At 45.4% G+C, this 19105-nt stretch overlaps 1 protein-coding gene across 1 annotated transcript; it reads left to right on the forward strand.

Moving 5' to 3' along the window:
• The first annotated feature begins 8431 nt into the window (after nt 1-8431).
• Nucleotides 8432-17508, forward strand: ggt5b (gamma-glutamyltransferase 5b). Its single transcript, XM_062478625.1, has 12 exons — nt 8432-8712; nt 10486-10613; nt 10912-11007; nt 11304-11499; nt 12433-12593; nt 12982-13128; nt 13290-13420; nt 14685-14869; nt 15208-15299; nt 15918-16030; nt 16156-16266; nt 16436-17508. The coding sequence occupies exons 1-12, from the start codon at nt 8540-8542 to the stop codon at nt 16580-16582; spliced, it is 1680 nt and encodes a 559-aa protein (XP_062334609.1). The 5' UTR covers nt 8432-8539; the 3' UTR covers nt 16583-17508.
• Nucleotides 17509-19105: the final 1597 nt, after the last annotated feature.

The following is a 19105-nucleotide window of genomic DNA, read 5'->3' on the forward strand; positions in this document are numbered from 1 at the left end:
GTTCACATCAGTATAATTGGGAGCGTGCAATAGTGACTCTCGGTGTGGCTCATGTATGCGATGTCTGGACTCGTGCGTCCAGTATCAGTAAATGTCTGTCAGGTGTGTGCGTCAGTATGTCTGGATCTCATCTCTCATCGTAGCTCAGGCAGTGGCCTCGGTTTCCTTGAAACAACCGAGGGCCTCCACCACAGTATCCTCTCGTCCCCATTCTGGGTGCTGTCATCTGCTTCATGTAGAGGCCGGAGGAAGACTGAAAGTGTCTTCCCCTCTCCAGGCTCCTCTCTCTGGTTTCCCGTCTGGGTGCTGTCATCTGCTTCATGAATCACACATGGGGAAGAGAGGCATGGTAGCAACAGCAGCCCCTCTCTGGCTTTCTCCTCATGTGACTCACCTTTCGACGTCTTCAACACCTCCGGGTGGGTGCTCTTTGGGACCTCCTTCTCCAGAGGCGTACGTAGCCATTTTGCACTCCGTTGCATGAATCCATGTCGGACGACCTTCCACTTTTACAGCTGTGTGAGTCACCAAGAGAAACCAGGTATGGACCGGTCCATCTCGGTGAGAGGGCAGTCCTCCGTTTGTGCACTTTCACATAGTCTCCCGGTTGATAGGGATGACATGGCTTCCCAGCGGGCAGCTTTCACCTGTGAATGCACAACCCTGGTTGCTCTAGTTAAGGCAAAACAAAAGTTTAACATTGTATCATCCATCTGGTGGATATCCATCTGTTTCAATGATAGTGGGGGAGAGACAGGCAATTTCATTGGTCTCCCTAAAACTATTTTGTGTGGGGAAAGTCCATTCCTCCTCTGGGCTCATGGCCATATGAGCTAGTGGGAGTGCATCAGGCCATTTTAGGCCATTCTCTTCACATATCTTGGCTAGTTTGTTTTTCAAAGTTCCATTTTGCCTCTCCACTGCCCCTGCAGACTGTGGGTGGTAGGGACAGTGGAAATGCTGGTTGATCTGGAGCGCTTTACAAAGTACAAAGTTCAAACAATTTGACCTGTGAAATGTGAACCTCTATCACTGGACAGTCTTGTGGGGATCCCATATCTACAGATCACATCTCTCATGAGAATCTTGGCTACCGTGGTAGCATCAGCTTTCCGACATGGATAGGCTTCTATCCATTTCGAGAACATGTCAACAATTACAAGCACATACTCAAAATTACAACACTTGTTCATCTGAATAAAATCAATTTGTAAATGCATAAAAGGACCACTTGGTGGCGGGTGGGCTGCGTCTCTTCTCTTTGGTCCCTTTCCGGGATTATGCTGCTGGCAGGTATGGCACTGAGCACAATGTTGCTCAGCCTTTGTGGAAAAACCAGGTGCAAACCAATCAGTATTTACTATTGAGACCATACCCCCCTTGCTCGTATGGGCACAGCCGTGCGCCATGCGAGCCAACCAAGGGAAGAATGCACGTGGCGCCACCACGCGGCCGTCGGGGTGGCTCCACACTGCCGAAGTTGGATCTTTCACACAGCCAACGGATAACCAACCATCCCTCTCAGTGTTATCAGCAGCGGCTTGAAGGTCCGCCACATCTTGAAGAGAGGGAGTGCGTGTTTCCGGTTGCTGAGACACAGAAAAAATAGAGACCTGGGACACATCAGGATTTGGCCGCAGCCTTTGCTGCTAAATCAGCTCTAGCATTTCCTCTTGAAACATCATCTGTATTGTTAGTATGAGCCTCACACTTAACAATAGCTAGCTTTGTCGGTAGTAGTATTGCAGATAACAAATTATCAATCATCTTTCCATTCTTGATTGCTCCACCTGAGGAGTTAATGAAACCTCTTTCTCGCCATATGGCACCAAAATCTTGAGTAATTCCAAATCCATACCTCGAGTCAGTGTAAATATTTACAACCTTGCCTTCTGACAAACAACATGCCCTTGTCAACGCAAACAACTCTGTCTGCTGTGCAGTGCATTGTGGAGATAGTTTACCAGATTCGAATGTCTCACTGTCCGTGCAGACCGCATATCCGGAGTTTAGGGAGCCATCCCATGCTCGGGACGAAGATCAATCTACGTACAACACAAGTTCAGCATTATCCATAGGTTTGTCAAACAAATCAGGTCTGGGTGTTAGCACTTTATCGACAACCATCTCACAGTCATGTGGTTCACCATCATCAGGGGTGGGCAACAATGAAGCTGGATTCAATGGGGAGCATCTATGGATCGTAATGTTACTTTGAGTCAACAAAATCAATTCATACTTTGTGGCTCTGGTGGCTGACAGGTGTTGAGTTTTGGTGCGTAACAGAAGAGCACTTACTGCGTGAGGAACCATCACTGCCAAGGGCGACCCCAGCACTATATCTGTAGTTGCTTCCACACATGTTGCACACAGCACAGACTGCTCGTAAGCACGGGGGGAAACCTGCTGCCACGGTATCTAAAGAAGAACTCACATAGGCGATAGGCCTCCTAAGATTACCATGCTCCTGGGTCAGTACACCCTGGGCAAACCCTTTGGCCTCGTGGCAGTACAGTGTGAATGGCTTGGTGTAGTCTGGCAGACCGAGAGCTGGCGCCTGGGCCAAAGCCTGCTTGAGAGATACAAATGATTTATCAGCTTCAGTGTTCCACAACAAGTGAGTATCAGTCTGGCCCTTCATTAAATCAAAGAGAGGTTTAGCCAACACGGCATAATCAAGGATCCACTGACGACACTACCCGGCTGAACCTAGGAAAGACTTGAGTTGTTTTGGTGTTCTAGGCTTCGGTATCCATCGGATGGCCTCCACTCTATCAGGTGTCAATAGACACTCTGTACCTTTGAGTGTATGGCCCAGATACTTGACCTCCTCAGACCATAACTGCAGTTTTGCCTTTGAGGCCTCGTGGCCCTTCTCAGCCAGTGCATGTAATACAGCAATAGTGTCCTGTTGGCAGGAGGCAAGATTCTTAGAACATATCAAAAAGGTAATCAATATACTGCACCAGAGTAGAGCCGGGTGCTAAAGTGACATCCTGGAGGTCCTCTCGTAATGCTTGACTAAACAACGTAGGTGATTCGGTGTACCCCTGTGGTAGAACTGAAATGTATAGTGGACCTGGCGAAACGTGAATGCAAGCAGATACTGGCTCTCTTCTGCAATGGGAACAGAGAAGAAAGCAAACAATAGTCATTCACAGAGCAAGAAAGTAACAAGGTTACTTGCTAAGTATCGTAACAGGGTTAGGCACAACAGGATGTATAACACAGGCATTACCTGCTTATAAACCCATAATAAACTTCCAAGTATTTTATTAACCTTAAAGGATCAAATTGACCTTAAATCTACCTATGACTCCTTGTTTCAACAAAGCATCAATAACTGGGACAATACCTTTCCCTACTTCTCTATTACTAGCATACTGAGGTACGGTTCTCAAGAGTTGTACTACAATCAATGATAATAACAACTTGGGTAGCATTCTTAATGCGCCCAATATGATTAGCGTGTGTGGACCACAGTAGCTCAGGCCCAGCTTCTAGCAAGGCCACATCTGCGGTCGCTAAAATCTCTGCATTCCACTGCTGGGGGATGTGTATGGGATTGCTAGGCCAAGTGTTCTTTATCCTAAGGAATAGATAAGAAAAAGTCAGTAGTGCATTTCATTTCGGTTCAGTTTGCACAACAAATTCCTTTCCAACAGATTTACTTGTTACTTACTTTTACATAGTTGAAAGAAATACATGTTCATCTTTCAAAGATCCATCTATCCACCCATAAGAGCTAACTGACAGTTGTGTCCACAGGAACCCCAGAAACTACCACTATCATCTCATTGATTTGGGTACTGTGTACTGTTGAACTGGCTAACCTAGTAGCTCTGTGTCTTACTTGAAAAAGAGGAGCTCTCTGCCTCCCTATTCTTGATTATTATTATTTTTGATGGTGGCTGTTTACTGTCTGAGTGTCCTTGAGCAGGCCACAGCAAGCTCTTCGTTCTGAAGAAAACGGGAGGGGTTGAGTGCAGTAGTATGGAGTATATGACTGAAGGGTACTGACTATTTCTGTATACTGTGACAATAGCCTGCCCTGTGGCGTATCTGTTTACAGAGTATGCACATATCCCTGTCTATCTCTTACTCCCCTTGCTGCCTGCCCCTGGCTCTCCTTTTTCCTTTAAACATATTATTTTCTTTCTGTAAGACATTCATTTGCAATGTCATTAATTTCTCAACTTTCTTTTCTGCATTCTCCTGCATCAATGTACAATTATGTTTGACATAATCCATAATCATATCAACAGTTTTGTTCTCCCAATGTAGAACCTGTTTCTTAACTTCTACCTGGAGTTCAGAAAGCAATCCACATATGAACACATGACAAAGTGGCATGGGGATGCAGCTGCTGTAAAACCAGAATGTTTTTCAAAAATCCTAGTAAGTCTTTCCAGATAATCTGTAGGATCCTCATCTTTTCTCTGTTTGCAATCATACACTTTGCTCCAGTCAAGCAACACCCCTTCAGTATTACTGCCATTAAACACCATCAGGAATCTATTTCTCAACACACCGGGCTGGAGTGCAACCTCTAACCCTTGATTCAAATCAATAAAAGTATGTATGGCATTGATAACTATTTGCAAATCTCTTAGAAATGTTGCTGAGTCCTCTCATGTCAGGAAATCCCTTTCCTAGCTCCCTCAGCTCAGTCACTGACCATGGGCAATAAGGTACATAGGCTGTTATACATCAGGACGTGGATATGCACACATAGGGTTCATTGATACCTGGGGTTCAACTGATAGTTACAGGCCCTTCATGGTTGGGGCTCTCTCTGCTTGATTGACCTGAACCCTTTCCTCAACCTCATAAGCAGTAGTGCTTCTTCTGTTCTTAGGCCTTCCTGACTAACCTCACCAATCATATTTTCTGTGGTATGAACCTCAACCTTCTCTTGTAGGTTCTGTGCTGGTTGCACCTGACCCGCTGCTTCCACTAACACTGCATTTTCCCTTACAGTTCAGAGAGCCCCTTTCATCTTTTCTGCCCTCTCACCTGTGTTAACTTGTTCACACTTAGACAAACACACACACACACACACAGTACAAGTGATATTTTTCATCCAGTAGAGGAGATGCACCCTCTCTGTGCTACACTATATTGTGCTCTAAGTGGAGTGTGTGTGTGTTTAGGTGTGAGAAAGTGTTTTCATGTGTACTGTGTGTATGTGTTTGTGGGTGGTGGGGTGGTGAGGGCAGGTTTCTCCTCTGCATAGCCACAGCTATAGCAACAACTGATCACGTTTTAACAATGACTCCTGGACACTGTCTCTCAAACTGCTCTAGTTCAATTCTAGCAGCCTCTTGTTTGTCTTGCTCAAAACGTTCTAGCTCACTTTTCTGTTCATCTTGTCTCTGTCTCTCAAGACGCTTTGGCTCATTCCTAGCTTCTCTATCAGAATCAGTTTTAGCTTGATCTGACTGTATTTTCTCAAGATAGACAATGCCACGTCGTCTCGTAGCTTCAGTTAACCATATCATAAACATTGGCCAGCTGACAAATTGTTTACACTTCCCACTTGTTTCCTTGTCTTTCAAAACCGCTTTTAGACTCTCCAATATTTTTACGTCAAACGTTCTCTCATGATTAGTCCACGCATGCCATTTCTCAATGCTTGACACTGCTTGAATTCCATGTAGCTCAAACATATATCTGGCTGGACTGTTCACAGGTAACAACGTCTCTATCGTTCTCGTAGTGGAAGCTAAATTACCCATACTGAATTACAATGTATCTGAATACAAAGTATCTGTAACCAATCTCATAACGGTAGGCTATGTAGCCAACTCTTATGATTTACTGCAGCAAGAATCACACAGCACTTTAGAATATAGTCACACAATCTCATAGCACTGTAAAACGGTCACAATATTGAAGAATAAAAATAACTACAATATCATGTGGTAGTGAACTACAAATATGGCCTTTTTCAAGCCAAACTATCCTCGCCCTCCGGCGCTCGATCTTGGGACGCGCCTACAAAGACCCAACCCTTTTGGGAACGCGCATACAATAATTTCCTCAACTCCGTTACCTCATAAGTAACAAAATAATCACAATTCGTGCTTAAGAGAGACAAGTTAATCCATAAACTGCCAGTCTATCTTTCCCTCAGTATTTGATTGTGTCCCTCGCTGATCATTTAAAGCCAAGTTTGTCAGTAAAAACCTAACTGTCCCTTAACATTGTCAAAGTATCCCTAACTTGTTTAAAACACTTTACCCTTAAAAGTTGGTCTCTCGCATAAAGCCTTTGACCCTAATACATTATGACCGCCCACCTACTGTGCTTGGTCTTAAGAAAAACTCAAAACAACACTTAATACAGTTACAATTCCAACAAAAATACAAATCCCAACAAGATCTCTGTTTAAAAGAGAAAAACAACTTTAAACATGCATCTTAAAAGTAACATATACATTTGGTTCACCCCTGGTCTGTATATATAAAACCATACACTCTGTTAACAGATCCTTTCCCCAGGTCAAGAGTATGGGCCGTATTCTCTGTCAACAGATCCTTTGCCTCAGATCAAGAATACAGATTGTTTTACATATTTCTTTAAATACTTCACGCGACCAGAGTTCTTGTACGCTATCAGAGTTCGCCAACTCTGACCTAGACAAAGTAAAAATAGCAAGTCAATTAATGACCCAAATTTACTAAACCAAAACTCTAATATTATCTTCCTCCTGTTGAGGCCTAGCAGACTCTGGTCTGCTAAGACCAGGCTCCCAACTGAACGTCACAATAAAAAGTTCTTAAATTGTTTACGTTACCAGCATCGCAGAGGGACAGCAGGCGCACCAAGCATAAAGCAGTCCGTGAATGGGGTTTTGGAAAAGGATCCCCTTACCTTTTAGTTTTGTGCACCACGGGTTCTGCTTTATACTGGTGCCGCCGTGGGTCTCTCCTGGATCTGGTTCTGTAATCCTGCTGCTCGACAACGCCAATTGATGAAGAAAGTGTTTTGTCCGTCTCTTCATAAACGGAGTGACTAAGTTCAGTTAAGTTCTGGATTTTAATACATATTTATCAATCTGCAGATTGGGAGAGAAAACCAGACCTCTGACAATAAATGACAACACAACACCAGGCTTAGGTCTCAATCATGTCTCTCTCAGCTCTGAAAGCCGGAGGACCATCTTTTATAGGGCACAGGAATGTAAACATAGATAGTGACAGTCAGGCAGTAATGACGTTTCAAAAGTCTCAGAGAAAGAGATTCACTGCTCCCAACACATGACAACTCTCAGACTAGAGAGTTCATAGTTGGAGCTCTCCTTGTAGTCATGACAAGGAACGTTTAGCCAGTACTTTCTCCTGACCCCGAACATCTATTAACCCTGACACATAGACACAATATACTCTTATTAATAGCAAGCTTACATGAGAACGTACTAACTAGTATCCAATGACTAGTTCTATTGATTAGTGAATAATGTAAGCACACAGGAAATCCCAATTTCTTCCACAGTGCCTTGCCCAAGGACACAACGTCAGTTGGCATGACCGGGAATCGAACTGGCAACCTTCGGATTACTAGCCTGATTCCCTCACCGCTCAGCCACCTGACTCCCAAATACAGCAGGAAACATCAACATTCAGACGTTCATTCTCCGGAACGGTCGTAGTTCAAGTTCTAGGCCCCATGCCAAGTGAGCACACGGTAGTAGCGGGACACATTGCGACACATTGCGACACATTGCGACACATTGCGAGGGCAGTTTCCTCAGATTGACCCTAATGATGCTGGCTTTGATCACAGACCCATGTCCCTGACCCTGGGACAAAAGACAGGAAGCAGGCATACCGTGTCATAATAATGTAATAAAGTGTCCACCTGGGAGTCCCAAATCATAATAACTAAGTTAATTTAGCGGACGCATCATTTAAAGCAACAAACAAGGGAGGATTTGAGCATGCAACCTCTTGATCTGCAGTTACTGTACATGCTCTAACCATTGTTCTAGTTCAAGTCTTTTATTGTCAGGTACACAGACTAACACAGGGTCAGACTGGGCACTGAAATTCTTAGGACAAGACAACGCAAAGCAACTTGGCATAACATGACATATAAGTACTCAGAACAAGACTGCAAAGATCCCTGACCTAAACACCATCAAACACATTTGGGATCAATTCTAACGCCGCCTGCAAGCCAGGTCTAATCACCCAACATCAGTGCTCAACCCCCCTAATGCTCTTGTGGCTGAATGGGCACAAATTCCCACAGACACGCCGCAAAATCTTGTGGACGCAAAATCTTGTGGACAGCCTTTCCAGAGGAGTGGCAGTTCTTATAGTAGCAAAGGGAGGACCAACTCCACATTAATACCCATGGTTTAGGAATTGTGCGCTACTTTGTGCGCTACTCCTAGAGAAGAAACCCATTGGGGGTTGGTTCATGGTGTTGCAACACCACGCTCACTGGGAATATCCAAACTTCATCCGCGGGAGGCAAGCCAACGCACCATAGGCTACTACCACTCCACGGAAAGTTGCTCTCCACGTAAACGATGGCCAAATATAAACCACGGCAGATTCGATGCCTTTATGTTGTCGCTTTGTTATGTGCTGTGGTAGTTATTTGTGTGTGTGTTGGCGTTTTCCTTCACCGTGGATGTTCAGACGGTAACTTCAAGCACGCGGCGGTGGCTGCAGACTCCCAACGTTGTTCGGAAATTGGCAGGTAATACATGCATGCATCCGTCTCTTCGCCCTGCTAATTCATGTGTACATAATAATGTTATGTTCTACGAATCTTATTTGGGGTGCACATTTTCTGTGTAGCCTACTTGTAGTTAAAATTTTAGTTGTGTGAATATGGAATATGCGTCTTTAATTGACAATAAAGTTTAAACTAGAAGTTTGAAGTGAACTGAATAACAGACAACGTCAGTGACAATTTCTGAGATGTGAGATAATAAGTTATGTGAACAGTAGCCCATAAGTAGTTTAAGAGATTTGAAAGACTCGCTAATAGAGATTATGTCAAGGGTACAGACATATTCATTGCCTGTTAATTTACAATGGCCATACTCCTGAGTTAGACTAGAAGCCTGCTGCATAGTCATTCTAATAAAAATTACTTAATAGTCATGATATCTATTAATTTTTTTATTCTAACACTTTAACCTGCTGGGGTACATCTGGTAGGTGCACTGCAGAGGTGGCCAACCCTGGTCCTCGAGAGCCCATGTCCAAATGAATGGGTTGTTATCAAGCTCTGTGGGAGCTGGGTAATGACCATTCATTTGAACCAGGTGTGCTGGAGCAGGGAAACATCTAAAACATGCAGGACAGGGGCTCTCGAGGACCAGGGTTGGCCACCCCTGGTGTACTGTATAACAGACCCATTTTGTTAAATTGAGTGGAAGAGCTTTTTTGGCATCCCTTTACTTCCACTATATACATTGTTCATGTGAAGTGTACTGTGATTTTCAGTTAAAGCTTGAAACCAGTATTGTGCAATCGTGAGCCAACCAACAGCATGGAGCCTACTTATGAAGAAAGAACAATTAAAAAAACAGGTTTCACATTGCCTTTTCATTCAGCTCAGCAAGTATCTGTGTGCTCTGGAGTTACTTTTGTCTCCTGCCAAGATCAGCCTGTTCCTTCATCCGTTATTTGAATGAAAGAGACAGTGTTTACAACACATCTTCATTTAGCTGACCCTTTGATCCAAAGGGAATTACTGTACAAATACATTTACATTACATTACATTTAGTCATTTAGCAGACGCTCTTATCCAGAGCGACTTACAGTACAATCTGAAGGTTGCCAGTTTGATTCCTGGCCGTGCCAAATGACGTTGTGTCCTTGGGCAAGGCACTTCACCCTAATTGCCTCGGGGGAATGTCCCTGTACTTACTGTAAGTCGCTCTGGATAAGAGCGTCCGCTAAATGAGTAAAATGTAAATGTGTTCAGGCCAGATGACTTATTTGATGGACTGGAAATGACCATTACTCAGGCAAATACAATTTGAGTTAATGACTCTCTGCTTCATGACATGCATCCTGATTTCTGGATACGGTGTTCCTTGAAAGAGGATTATGAGGAAAAGTTATGGGCCATGCCCAATTTTTCAGTTTCTACTGTACAAAAGACTGTTGTTTTGGGGGGGTCAAATTGAAACCATAACTCTCTATCCGTACGTTTCCTGTTAGCTGCATTGTGTTGTAGGGTCAAGTGCAAACTTGTCTCCGGATAATGTTAAGATCCAAAATCCGTCATTCTGACACACAAATATTTCCCAGAACATCTTAAATTTCACACAGCAGTGTGTGTCTGTCTGTTCTACGAACATAAACTTGAATATACTGCTTAAGTGTTCCCCAGAGCTTTTATTCATACAGAAGACTGTTGTGTATTGTGTGACGCTCTGGATAAGAGCATCTGCTAAATGACTAAATGTAAATGACTAAATGTGTATTGTAACCCCTAGTATTGATTTGTTGCAGGGATATCCTGCAGCAAGGAGGATCAGCTGTAGATGGCGCCATTGCTGCTTTGCTGTGCACTGGGCTGGTTAATCCCCAGAGCATGGGTCTGGGTGGAGGGTCCATATTTACCATCATGGATAAGTATGGTGTGTCTGCCTACAATACTAGCTTTACTGTATTCTATTCTGCTGTGCTCATGCACCCTGTTCTATGCTGAGTCATTTAGCATACTTTTATCTACGTGCAAGTGTCGGTTCTCATTTAATTCATTCTACTGTATATTGTGATCAATAGAGAATCACACTATCATACCATGATCTGCCCCACTTTGTGTTCCCTACAGTAGTGGGAATGGCTGCTGTAGAGAATAGGAAAGTATTTTATCGATCCAACAGTGTCCAGTCTGTCCCCAGTCCTCTAACTCAGCCTGTCTGCTGTCTCCAGGCAAGGTGAAAGTTTTCAGCTCCAGAGAGACCGTCCCTCTGGCCTTCAAAGCAGACCTGCTCAAGGACTGTCCCTCCAGTCTCCAGCTGATCACAGGTACAACTGGTAGTTCATGTGTAGTCTGGAAACTGACCTGAGCTCACGCAATATCAATAATGATATATTCAGATAGCAGATGCTTTTATCTGAAAAGAGGGGATTTGAACCTGGAAATCTGCAGGCAACTGCTCTACGACTTAGTCATAATCATCATTGTGACATGAAATTCAATTCTGGAATTCAGTCACGTATCTGATCAGTAAGACAAAGTATCTTCAATGACAACAATCAAACCTAGCCATTTCCTAGTCAGTTAGTATCCTCACGTCTGCTCTCTCTGTCGCCCCCTGCAGGTAGTCAGTGGATCGGCGTACCAGGGGAGCTTCGTGGGTACCAGGAAGTCCACAAGCGCTACGGCCGTCTTCCCTGGGCGTCGCTGTTCAAGCCCACCATCAGACTGGCCAGGGAGGGATTCCCCATGCCAGCCTACCTGAGTAAATTCCTCTCCGTACCCATGATAGCCAACGCGGTGAAAGCCTCGCCTCTCTGGTAGTATAATAATTATAACAATATACACACAAAATCAGAAGTATGGGGGGGGGGAACTAAAACTATGTATGGGGGGGGGGGGCGGAGCTCCGTTGCAGAGCATCTGACGGCAGATCCAGAGGAGATAGCAGATTTCCCCCCCCCCCCCCCCCGCCTCCTTATAAGGGATCCTTGGTGTTGAAGGAGGTGCTCCTAATCTTAAACACCTGGGCTTTGCTATGCTGTAATAGCACATCCGCGGGGTGCTAATCGACTTACAGTTGGGCATCCCAGCTGTGGTCTGCATCAGTGAGCCCCGGGACCTCTCCTTATGACGCCGTGATGCAGCAATACAGCAGATGCCATCTCTGAGCCCATCCCCGAGATTAACTTTAAAGCTTTGAAACCCCCCCACCCCCCATCCCGTGGTTCTTCTCCCCATCCCCTCTCCTCTGACTGGGGGCCCAGATGCCGAGGAGAGGGTCTCCTGGCACCAGCAGATGGGGAGGGAGACTCACATAAGCGATTCCCACGGAGTCAGGGATGCGCTGCAATAAGCTGGCTCTGCAGGGAGATGGAAATAGGTCAGGCTATACTCAGACAGAGTCTTTTCCCGCCTGCTGGGGTGATGAAGTATACAGAGTTTAATTGGCGTGTTTGCTGTCGGTTGCTAACGATGTACTGTCACTGTAACCCACAGAGGTCACGCTGCTCTTGTTTAATACCTTCACACTGAAAACAGCTGTCTTGGTTTTTCTCTGTTGTGCGAGTTTGTGTGTGTGTGCATATGCGCGCGTATGTGTGTGTGCATTCATGTGCAGGAATCCGTGCTTGCATGTGTGCGTGTGTTTATATGTGTGTTTGTGTGAGCGTGCGTGTGTGTGTGTATGCGTGTGTGTGTGGGTGGGCTGTTTGTTTTAATGATTGCGTTCCCCTGTGCTTGTTCTCTTCTAGTGAGGTGTTCTGCAGGGAGAATAGGACGGTTCTGAAGACAGGGGACACATTGAAGTTCCCCAAGCTGGCAGAAACCATGGAAACCGTGGCAGAACAAGGAGCTGACGTCTTCTACACAGGCAGCATAGGACGTGACTTGATCCATGACATTAAAGCTTCTGGTGGGTGGCTTGGAATGTGTGGAGAAAAAGAGTGAGATTGAGAGGAAACATTGAGGTTAGAGAGAGAGCGAGAGAGAGAGAGAGAGAGAGAGAGAGAGAGAGAGAGAGAGAGAGAGAGAGAGAGAGAGACATAGAGAGAGACATAGAGAGAGACATAGAGAGAGACATAGAGAGAGACATAGAGAGAGACATAGAGATACATAGAGAGAGAGAGAGAGAGAGAGAGAGAGAGAGAGAGAGAGAGAGAGAGAAAACAGAGAAAACAGAGAGAGAGAAGAGATCTATTTAAACTGTAGGAAACTTTCCTTTATGAAAGGAAAACTTTTTCCTTGTTTTCTCACCTGGATGGTTGACTGGTACGAACCGTCCTCCTGTCTGTTTGTTGCAGGTGGGACCCTCACCATGGAGGACCTGAGGTTGTTTAAAGTCAGGAAGCAGGACGCGTGGACGATTCCTCTGGGAGGCTACCAGATGCACATCCCTCCTCCACCAGCAGGGGGAGCCTTGCTTGCCTTTATTCTCAACATCATGAAAGGTATTTGGCTAGCTTAAGAAGTCAAACAATTTTTCTCTTTATATTATATATTTTTCTATATGCAACCACTACGTTAACGATTAGTCACAGTAGTTCCACTGTTAGGTTAAAAAGTATAAAAAAGTGTTCCTGAAGAGTTCGGATTGATCTATGATTTCCAGGGTTCAATCTCACGCCGAGTTCCATGGAGGGTGAAGGGAAGGCACAGTTCTACCAACGCTACATTGAGGCGGCTAAATTTGCTAGCGGCCAGCAGCACAGCATTCATGATCCCATCTTTGGCACTGCGGGAGTGAGTATCTATAAAGGGGGGTCAGGTGGCTGAGCGGTGAGGGAGTCAGGTGGCTGAGTGGTGAGGGAGTCAGGTGGCTGAGCGGTGAGGGAGTCAGGTGGCTGAGTGGTGAGGGAGTCAGGTGGCTGAGCGGTGAGGGAGTCAGGTGGCTGAGTGGTGAGGGAGTCAGGTGGCTGAGTGGTGAGGGAGTCAGGTGGCTGAGTGGTGAGGGAGTCAGGTGGCTGAGTGGTGAGGGAGTCAGGTGGCTGAGCGGTGAGGGAGTCAGGTGGCTGAGTGGTGAGGGAGTCAGGTGGCTGAGCGGTGAGGGAGTCAGGTGGCTGAGTGGTGAGGGAGTCAGGTGGCTGAGCGGTGAGGGAGTCAGGTGGCTGAGTGGTGAGGGAGTCAGGTGGCTGAGTGGTGAGGGAGTCAGGTGGCTGAGTGGTGAGGGAGTCAGGTGGCTGAGTGGTGAGGGAGTCAGGTGGCTGAGCGGTGAGGGAGTCAGGTGGCTGAGCGGTGAGGGAGTCAGGTGGCTGAGCGGTGAGGGAGTCAGGTGGCTGAGTGGTGAGGGAGTCAGGTGGCTGAGCGGTGAGGGAGTCAGGTGGGTGAGCGGTGAGGGAGTCAGGTGGCTGAGTGGTGAGGGAGTCAGGTGGCTGAGTGGTGAGGGAGTCAGGTGGCTGAGTGGTGAGGGAGTCAGGTGGCTGAGTGGTGAGGGAGTCAGGTGGCTGAGTGGTGAGGGAGTCAGGTGGCTGAGCGGTGAGGGAGTCAGGTGGCTGAGTGGTGAGGGAGTCAGGTGGCTGAGTGGTGAGGGAGTCAGGTGGCTGAGTGGTGAGGGAGTCAGGTGGCTGAGTGGTGAGGGAGTCAGGTGGCTGAGCGGTGAGGGAGTCGGGCTAGTAATCCGAAGGTTGCCAGTTCGATTCCCAGCCGTGCAAAATGACGTTGTGTCCTTGGGCAAGGCACTTCACCCTACTTGCTTCGTGGAGAATGTCCCTGTACTTACTGTAAGTCGCTCTGGATAAGAGCGTCTGCTAAATGACTAAACGTAATGTAAATGTATCTCCAGTATCTTGATAGTAACTAATCTGCCAGTCTCTCCTACCCCCCTTTTCTCTTCTTCATTGCTCTGTCTCTACCTTTCTCTGTCTACCTCATCTCTTTTTCTCTCTCTCTCAACATCTCTCTCTCTCTCGTTATGCATCACCAGATCAAAGCAAATTTATTGTATCTGGAAATCTACTTGCCAATTAACAGAAGTACGTTAAGGTTCAGAATATCCACTTCCTTGCAGAATGCATCGTACTTGGTGAGCTCGGACTTCGCGGCACGCGTCAGGGCGAAGATAACCCTGGACGGCACCCATAGCGACTCGTACTACAACGTCACGTCGTCGTCCGATCGCTACGGGACCACTCACGTGTCCGTCCTGGCTAAGGACGGCTCAGCCGTCTCCGTCACAAGCACCATCAACCACATGTGAGACGCTACCCTGAGGACAATGTGTCGCCGTGTCAAGCGTTGGCGAAGTCCAAAATACAGAAGTGAAAATTAGACCGAAATGGACGAGTTTCGTAAACACACAAGTGAACGTGCGAATTCACTTAACTCACCCTGAATAGATAAACAAACTGATACCCATATATCGCCACAGACACACAATCTACACTCTCTTTGTGAAACTGATAATAAACCCTTTAACTGATCAGGTGGAATTGGACGAGTGTTGGTACACTCTAAGGGCAACAGGTCCACATGCCAGGTTGTAGCTGTTGTAGCTCCTCCGTGCTAACACACGTGTCCGTGTCTTCCTCTAGGTTTGGTTCGATGGTTTACTCCCCGAGGACAGGCATCATTCTCAACAACGAGCTGGCAGACTTCTGCGGAAGGGCAGACCGCTTCAGATCGGGTACTGGATAAACACACGTCTCGTATATTAACGTACAGTAAATGTTACATGAAGACTGATACAGAACTGCGCAAAGGTTTTAAAGTGAAGCAAACATGCTTTAAGAAATAATTTTATGAAAATACTAAACAGAAATGTTCTCATCATTGCACTTGATACTGCCGCTCCAATACAGAAGAAGGATTGCCAAAACATACTATATTGTAATTGTCTAGAAAGTATAGGAGCTCCCAGAATTAAAAACTGACAATCCACTTGCACTGAGCTGTCTGTGTCGTTAAACAACTCTCAGAGGGCCTCATTTGCATACACAATATAGGAGATGGAACTTTTTTTACTGGAAAAACCATACCTATTTTACCTTTAAGGATTGATTACCATATTGACATGCAGTAGATTATGTGTGGGATGGGTACAGCACAGCATTTGACTGCAGATCAAGAGAGCAGGTTTGAATCTCCCCCATATATTGCTTTGGATGAAAGCGCCGGCTAAATGAACCCTGTTATTAAAATGATTACATAATTGTTCTCTCACATATCCTGAGATCTTAATGAAGGGGTCTCTTGGGGTTTTGAAAAGCTGATATTAAATTTTCACTTTTGATTATGTCCTCAGGTGAGCAGCCGCCCTCCTCCATGGCGCCTGCGATACTGAAGTCTCGTTCAGGAGACAGGACCCTTGTGATTGGTGGATCTGGGGGTAGCATGATCACCACAGCGATGGCCTTAGTGAGTGCAATTAACTGGATCCATCTCCTTGGGTCACCTCTGTTAGCAATTATGGCTGGAAACTATGTTCTTTCATATTCCTCTCTCTCTCTCTCCCTCTCTCTATTTCTCTCTCTCTCTCTCAGTCGATTATGAACCACGTCTGGCTGGGTATGGGTCTGAAGGAAGCCATCGCTGCACCAATTGTGTTTGTAAACGGAGAGAATAAGGTCCAGAAAGAATCATGGTTCGATGAGGTAATTATTCCGTCTCCTACAATCACCATGTAATCACTTCAGAGTGACAGCTTGATTGCACTGATAGGCTGATAAATACAGTTATTAAGCAATACGGCACTGTTTTGAACAGTTTTTCCAGCCATGTAATCAAACTTGGAGATTTTAAGTGAAGTGTTTGCATCTCCAGTCTGTTTCGGAGGTCTTAAGAAGGATTGGCCATAGAGTGGAAGACTGCATATTCTCCTTCAACGTTGTCAACGCTGTTGCCAAGGAGCGAGGTTGCATTTCCGCCGTGTCCGACGCCAGGAAGATGGGTCAGGCTGCAGGGTTCTGACCCGTTGGCCAACCGAACAGGAACCCAGAGTTCACCAGCTTCCTTAACGCCCCGATTGACATTCTACTGGAATTTAATGTGCTCCATTATTTACAAAGGATGGATAAATGAATGTCCCTCAGTTGCATTTACATCTGAATTCAAGTGCTGTTTCGATATTTACAGCTTTGCCATAAAAGCATGACTAAAAGAATAACATGGGTCTCATGGAACTCAGAGATAGGTTCTCTTTGGGGTAAAGTGAGGGGGGGGGGGCTCTAAGTTTGGCTCTGAGGGGGATGGAGTTACTAATTTTACCAAAGTCATCACTGTCTGTTGTTGGTGAGTCATGGGACGGCACCAGCCGCATCCTGACGGGCCCTGAGAACAGAAGGTCAGTCCAGTCTGTCAGCTGTGGTAACATTGGACTCACACCGAGACCACAGGGGGTCCATCACTTCCTGTGAGGAGGGGGGGAGGGGGTCCGACTAAGCGCAGCATGATGTGCCGTGCAACACGCTCTGCTTGTGGGCGTGGGTGGGTGGGTGATGGGTGTAGCATTGTAGCTCGGCAAGGATGAGTGTAGCTCAGTGGTTTAGTGTTTGATTGCAGATGAAGAGGTTGCAGGTTGAAATCTGTCCTTGTATGTCACTTTGGATAAAAACATATGCTAAATTAATACATTATTGTTACTATATTATTATAAGTAAGAAATTATATCTTACTGGGGGCTATGAAAATGGGATTGAGGGTTTGGGTTGTTGAGATAGGTGTTGATTCATACAGTTAGTTTTTTTTATACAAATGTATGTGAAATATATTTGATACAGCATATATGAAATGTTCATTTAAAAACAATTCAACCTTTAGAAACTTTTGGTTCACACAGGTAGTGAAAGGAGATAATTTTTGTTTGTTTTTGTAAAAAAAAATGTTTTTGTAAAAATGTATTACAAATAAAAAAGTTGCCATCATTGATGAGGACTCCTGTAGGACTATAGGTTGAAAAAATTATTTTCGAAAAAATGTTAAAAAATTGTGAAATAAAAACACCCAAAAAAGTTTCTCATCTGGATCTGGGGTTACGTGCAGGTTGAGGGGGTACATCATGCGTCCGGATTGGGTCCCGGGGGGGGGGGGCGGGAGGGGGGGGGGGACCACCTCCCGGAAATGAGTCTCTCAGGTTGGGATGTCTGCAAGTGTGATAGTTTGTCTTCTATGCTATCCAGCCATCTGCAGACAGTAGTACTAGCATCCTCAAAAGTGAAAGAAAGTCATCTGAACCTGTACAGTTAGCAGCAGACAGTAGCCTATATTTATCCATATACCCAGACCTAACTAGCAATTAGCATCGTGTTTTCTTCCCTAGATTAAAGGGATACTGTTAGTGTGCAAAGCCTTTTGAGAACAGGCACAAAGGATGGGGGTAATGATATGGCTTTTCGTAGTGGCTCATGAATGAGTAATGATCCCTGAAGGAGATTCTGAGTAGGCTCCTTCTAGCACTCACTGGGAATTATAAAAACATGCAAATTATGTTCTGTTTGGCATCAGTGTTTGTTAAAGTGCCTGGAAACTACACCATGTCTGGTTTCAAGCCTTGTCAGTTTCAATGTGTTAACTTCATATTGATGTTACATGCGAACATGAAAGGCTAGTTCTTCTCATCAGTTTACAAACAACTGTCATCAACACGTGACTGTGCTTCATGTGCTTCTGTGAAAAGCCCTAAAGAGTATTGTTGTATAACTTTATTGACTTTGAAGCCTGACGTGTGTGTGTGTGTATGTGCAGGCCAGTGGGTGTGTTTATGTGCATATATGCCTGTGTGTATGTGCATGCCTGTGGGGGTATGTGTGTGTATGTGTGTGTTTGTGTCAAAGTCTCAGAAGGCGTTGTCCCCTGCTATGGCACCAGGGGAGGTTGACCTTTGGAGAGCTTTTAGTCCTCCAAGCATAAAAAAAGATCAGCACCTCGAGTCCTTGTCTGTAGTTAGAGATTTACAACCTCAACCTCATTTTTGTCACCAGCTCAGTGAACTCTTTCAGGGGCGTTGTGGGATTATGAGTCGTTACACTGCTATAGGACAGGACAGCCTGTTCCTGTTTTAGACAGCCTGTGGAGCCTCTCTAACTCTGTCTGATGCCACACGTGCTGCAGTAGGACTGCCTTCTTTGACACCGCTCAACCCATGCATAAAACGTGACAAAGACAGTGCTGTTTTACAGTTCAGTACATGCAAAATAAGGAGGTCAGATGGCTGAGCGGTTAGGGAATCAGGCTAGTAATAAGAAGGTTGCCAGTTCGATTCCCGGCCGTGCCAAATGACGTTGTGTCCTTGGGCAAGGCACTTCACCCTCCTTGCCTCGGGGGGAATGTCACTGTACTTACTGTAAGTCGCTCTGGATAAGAGCGTCTGCTAAATGACTAAATGTAAATGGTAAATGTAAGGTGAATCGGTGAAATAAGATGATATATTCATTCAGGTATTTAACCTTTATCTCAGCAGGCAGCTTAATTAAGAACATATTTTCATTAACAATA

Source organism: Osmerus eperlanus, chromosome 14 (assembly GCF_963692335.1).
Source record: "Osmerus eperlanus chromosome 14, fOsmEpe2.1, whole genome shotgun sequence".
NCBI classification, from domain to species: Eukaryota; Metazoa; Chordata; class Actinopteri; order Osmeriformes; family Osmeridae; genus Osmerus; species Osmerus eperlanus.